The 5396-nt window shown below is 27.2% G+C and overlaps 1 protein-coding gene across 1 annotated transcript; it reads right to left on the minus strand.

Annotated features, from left to right (window-relative positions):
• Positions 1-3715: 3715 nt before the first annotated feature.
• LOC102596161 (auxin-responsive protein SAUR71-like) lies at positions 3716-4213 on the minus strand. The gene has a single exon (XM_006361525.2). It carries the CDS (start codon positions 4211-4213, stop codon positions 3716-3718), a length of 498 nt encoding a protein of 165 aa, XP_006361587.1.
• Between the last annotated feature and the right edge of the window lie 1183 nt (positions 4214-5396).

Raw genomic sequence — 5396 nt, forward strand, 5'->3', positions numbered from 1 at the left:
TAATGATAGTTGGTGCATGGTGATGATTATTAATGATGACTAATGATGATGACGACCAACTATGATGATTGGCGGCAATAATTGTGGCTGAAAATGATAGTTGCGGATGGTAGATAAAAGTGGGAGATGACAATGTGAGAAAGAAAAGAGGACGGATTGTAGTGGCGAACAATTATTTTTGTAAAAAAATAATAATAACCATCTTAATAATTTTAACAATTTGCTACAAATTTTTATCATTCATTTTGATCTATTGAGTTCATAAAATTTAAAAATTATAAAACATTTAAGATTAAAATTCAAAACTAAAAATAAATAGATTTAATGATTGAAATTTTGATAATTAATATTAAGATATTTCATTAGGTCCAAATAAATGAAGCGTATTAAGTTCATCTGTACTTTAGACTTCTTTAGAAAATTAAATAACGATACATAATCTTTCAATTATAATTAGTTTATATGTAAACTCAAATTAAAGTACTCCCTCCGTCTTATTTTGTTGAGTACTTTTTATTGATTTATTTTTTAGAAAAGAATGAAAAAAAATTATATTTAAAAATAATATTTTTTAAAATTTTTATTTTATCTTAATTAGAAGTTTTTATAAATATTATGATATATTTTAAAGTAATTTTTTTTTATAATTTTACGGTCACACAGATAATGTGAGTTATGATATATTTACGATCATAAATTTTAAAGATATTCAATTCTTTTCTATATTTTATGTTGATTTATGATATATTTCATTTGAATGGAATGTTTATCGAATTTTTTTTCTTTACCTTTACAAGGTGAAGATAAAAATAAGATTATTTATATATACCACACCCTTTTTAGATGTCACCAATAAAGTTAAATTATTTTTACGTCAAACTAATATCAAACAAATTAAAATGAAAAAAAGTATCAAGTTTGAGACATAACGACAATAGAGGTGGTTATAATCATTCGATTTGACAGCTACTATGGAATCCTCTTAACATTATGTTGTCTAATTAAATAAAAATACTCATAATAGAAAATTTGGAACAAAATGAGTAAGAAAATTGTTAGAATTATTAGCAGGAGAACCCACTCAACAGTTAGGTTGAACTATTGGTACTAGCTTTTCGAGAAATTTTCAAATGAACAATTTCAACGAAATTTTTCAATTTCTTATTTTATTATGTTTAACTTATGTGTTTCTCTATCCGTAGAATTATATATTGAATAATGTATAGAAATAGTTATAACTGAGTTTCTCTTATTCATACTAACAACTACTCTAGGGGAGGGTTTCTAGCAAGCCCCCTTTTCTACCTTTTCCTTTAAGTGACAAAGGGGGTGAGGTCATCGATAAGTCTTTCCTTATTCATTCTATAGAACGGGGTTGTGGACCAACAATCCAACAAAAAAGAATGTTTATTTCTTAATCGGATGTCTCAAATTTGAATTGTAAATATGAAAAAATCATTGATAGAAAAAGTTTCTCCTCAAATGAGATCATGCATAACCCAAAACAAAATTGATCGGACTTTAATGCAGATATCAAACATTGAATTGAAAAAAAAAAAAATTAGGTTGAAACAAAGCAAAAGTCAATATAGACAGACACAAGTGCTTTGTGAATCTACCGTTGAAAATTAGTAAATAAAGATAGTACAATTTGTTAAGATGATGATATGACAAAGAAAATAAATAATTAAAGGGCAGACAAATCTAATGGAATCTCATCAAACACTTGAGCCAGTTGGGGAAATTTTAACTAAAAATAAATTAAGTACAACATGAAGACAATTCTTTAGTTAGAAAAATATTTCCATTTTTTATTATTACTATTATTTTTTCATTTTTCTGAACTGCAAGTGTATTTTTGGCATCACCTGTCAACATTTTTTATTTCTATTTGGGAATCTTGCCAAATTGGAAATCAGGTGATAATAATACTTGGAAGGAGTACAGGTTGTATAAAGCATAAACTTTGAGCATATATATAATCATTTGTCTACATATTTATTTATTGTTATAAAAAAAAAACTAAAATATAAATTAAAAATTGATTTCAAAGAAAATTTAATGATGAAATATTCCATTAGTTTCAATTTATGTAATACTTTTCTTTTTCTGAAATTCAAACAGTTTAAGTTTGATCGAAAATTTTTGCATGAAATCTTCAAATGTTTTGAAATGAAATTTATATATTTGTAATCTATGTAAAAAGTACTCTTAAGTCATAATTTCAAAAAAAAAAAAAAATTCCAAGTCATATTACCTCCGTCCACTTTTCATAGTTTCCTTTTTTAGAGTCAAACTATATAAACTTTGACTAACATTTTATGATGTATTTTTACATTATATTGATATGCAAAAAATTGCAATTTATAATACTTTTTGTATAGATTTTGATTATCTAAATTTTTTGTTTAAAATGTCAAATTAATGTAATCTAATTTAACTTTGAAAATTAGTCAAATTGACTTTTGAAAAGCGCAACATGACAAATACAAGTAGACAGAGAGAGTAATAATTAACAATTCAAAATATTTCACATTTAGAAAATTTTATTTGTCACCTAATATTATCGAAATTGACAATTTTCAAGTTTCAATTAATAATTTTACTTAAATCATAATAAAACTCATAATTTTTTTAATTGAAAGTGATTTTAATTGTCTAATCAGAAAAATAATTAGTAGTATTGTATAACAGTATAAGATAAGAAAATTGATGTGTGTTGATTGCAAATAAAGTTGGGAACTTTAGAATTGTATTGGACTTATAAACATTATCAAAAAGTCAGGATAAGAATATGACACTTATTTTATCTCATTCATTCTTCAATCTTTATCAAAAGTAAAAAAAATCTTTGCTAGAGCTTTTACTCAAATGTAGCTTTATGCAGAACAAACTTAAATTATATATATATATATAAAAACTTTATCAGAGATTCGAGAACATAACTCTTTTTGCTATAGTAAAAATAGTTTTTAGTGATAATAAATATACACATTAATAAAAATTACTAAATCATTTATCAACATTAGTTAGAAACATTTAAAAGAATATCAATTGCCGCTACAAATACATATTTAATGACAATTAAATTATTATCATTAATTAATTATCACTAAAAATAATATTTGATGCATGATTTAGATCTCACACTTTCTTGTCGTTTTTCTTTCTTATTATTTTCTAGCTAACATTTTAATATTAACGATTAATTACCACAACAATTTGATTGGGAAACCTCAGATTCTTTAAGGGGTCACTTCAAACATAGAATCCAACCAAAAATAAAGGGAAATACAAAACAAATCCCAACAGAAAAATCATATTCAACCAAAAAAATAACACCAAAATTTCTGAAATTCCATAGTCAAAATATGAAAATTACATTATTAGTTACTCTAAACTTTTTTTTTTCCATCACTTCATCCTCTTAATAACAATGATACTAAGGAGTAATACAATACAATAATAATCATCAGCTCTGTCTGACTCTGTCACCACCACCACCAGAACAAATAAATACATTTAGTTGTCTGGGGAAAATACCACTAATTAATTAACAACCTTAAAAAAAAAATTAAAAATTACCCACATCTCATTGGAACCCAGCAAACCTTCAGAAAATTTAAATTCTGAGTTCTAGGATGGTTTTAAAATTTCAAAAAATAAAAAACCTAACCCTAAATCTTCCTCCTTCAAGAAACTGAACCGGACCGGTTTAAACCCTAGCATTGTGCAAAAGAGGAGCAAATCCTTGTGAAGCAGCTTCTTTACAAGAGTGATCTAAACCATCAAACCCAACTTCATTAATCATTTCATCTAAACCCAAAAAATGACCGAACCGGTCTTCATCCCGGTCCAATAACCTTAATATCTCCGAAAAGTACTCAACTTCACAAGGCAAAACTAAACCGCCGGTTCTTTGATAGCCAAACTCCTCCTCTGCTTTATCAAGTAGAGATATAAACACAGGGAGGTTCAAGAACCGGGTCGGAATAACGAACCGGGTTCTTTCTGGACCGATGTAAACCGCTAAAGATCCTGAAGGTGTGCGGCGGCGGCGGTTCGAACCGGTTAAAGCCGGTTCATCTGAATCGGATGAGGAGTATGATAAAACGCCGCGGCGCTTAAGGGATTTGTGTTTCCAACGCTTGACGACTTGTTTGAGGCGTACGATTTGGGTAATCATGTTTACTTTCTTGATGGCAGAAGCCATTGTGTGACGAGAGAAAATGAAGAGAGTGAGAAAAAGGAGGAGATGTTTTGGTGTTTGGAGACTTGTTATTATAGAGGGAAAAAAAATTGAAGAGTTGAGGTGGCTAAGGCCTAAGGGTAGTGGGATTGTAGAAAAAGTGTAGTACTAAATTCCATTGAGTTTGTTTCCTTCTTGTAATTGTTTGATTTGACCAAGATAGTCTTCCAAAGCATTTTAGGAGATATATTAATTTTTTGTGCAAGTAATACTATCAAACGGTAAGTTATTTATTTAGGTATAAAATTAATTTCACATAAGTAATACATATGGGAATATATGTATTATTTTAGTATAAAGTACAGAAACTTCAAGGCGTCAGTTGCATCATATTTCAAAAGTTTATTAAATTATAATAATCTTAGATTTTTCATAATTTGTTGATAGATTATACATGAGTTATGTATCAGATATATAGATATAAACCAGATTCATACTAATTTAGGTATGGATAATTGTGGTTATCTATCAATAACAACATTTGTACCAAACACATTGTACAAAAACAAAGTTGTAATGTATCTGATAGAGGTGGAGTGATTTATTCAGATAGGATTTTTTAGAGATTATGTTATCTTAAATCGTGTAATTATGTAATAAGTAAACTCTGCATCATAATTTATAATCCCAACATCAAAATAATACATAAATTTTCTCATAACTAATTTATATATTATTATATTTGTATTACTTTAACCAACTACTAAATGACTCTTAAAGACTTGTTTGGTTGATTATGTTAGAAAATTTGGCACAATGTGCTAACTTATCAATAGAAAGAAAATTGGTATAGAATAGCCAAGTTCTAATTTTTTTGGCATAAAATGATCTTTTTCACACTGATTGACTCAACTAAATTAGCATTACATGACCCAAAAGAAGGGTTGTACATGGTCGGGTTGGTTCGGGTTTTTCAAATATCAAATCAAACTATTTGTGTTGGATTTTTAAATCTATAAACCAAACCAAACCAATAAAACACGGGTTTTTCAACTTCGAATTTTTTGAATTTTTTCGGGTTTTTTCGCTAAAGTATTCATACAAACATATAATTTACTTGTACTTCAAATATTTCTTCAGTCCTACCAAAATACAACACAAACAATGATTTGATTAATGACACTAAAATATCCAAAAATAATAATAA

This window comes from Solanum tuberosum, unplaced genomic scaffold, assembly GCF_000226075.1.
Source record: "Solanum tuberosum cultivar DM 1-3 516 R44 unplaced genomic scaffold, SolTub_3.0 scf00361, whole genome shotgun sequence".
Taxonomy (NCBI): Eukaryota; Viridiplantae; Streptophyta; class Magnoliopsida; order Solanales; family Solanaceae; genus Solanum; species Solanum tuberosum.

Coding starts and splice junctions, on each gene's coding strand:
- LOC102596161 (XM_006361525.2), bottom strand. CDS start 4,213: ATGGCTTCTGCCATCAAGAAAGTAAACATGATTACCCAAATCGTACGC.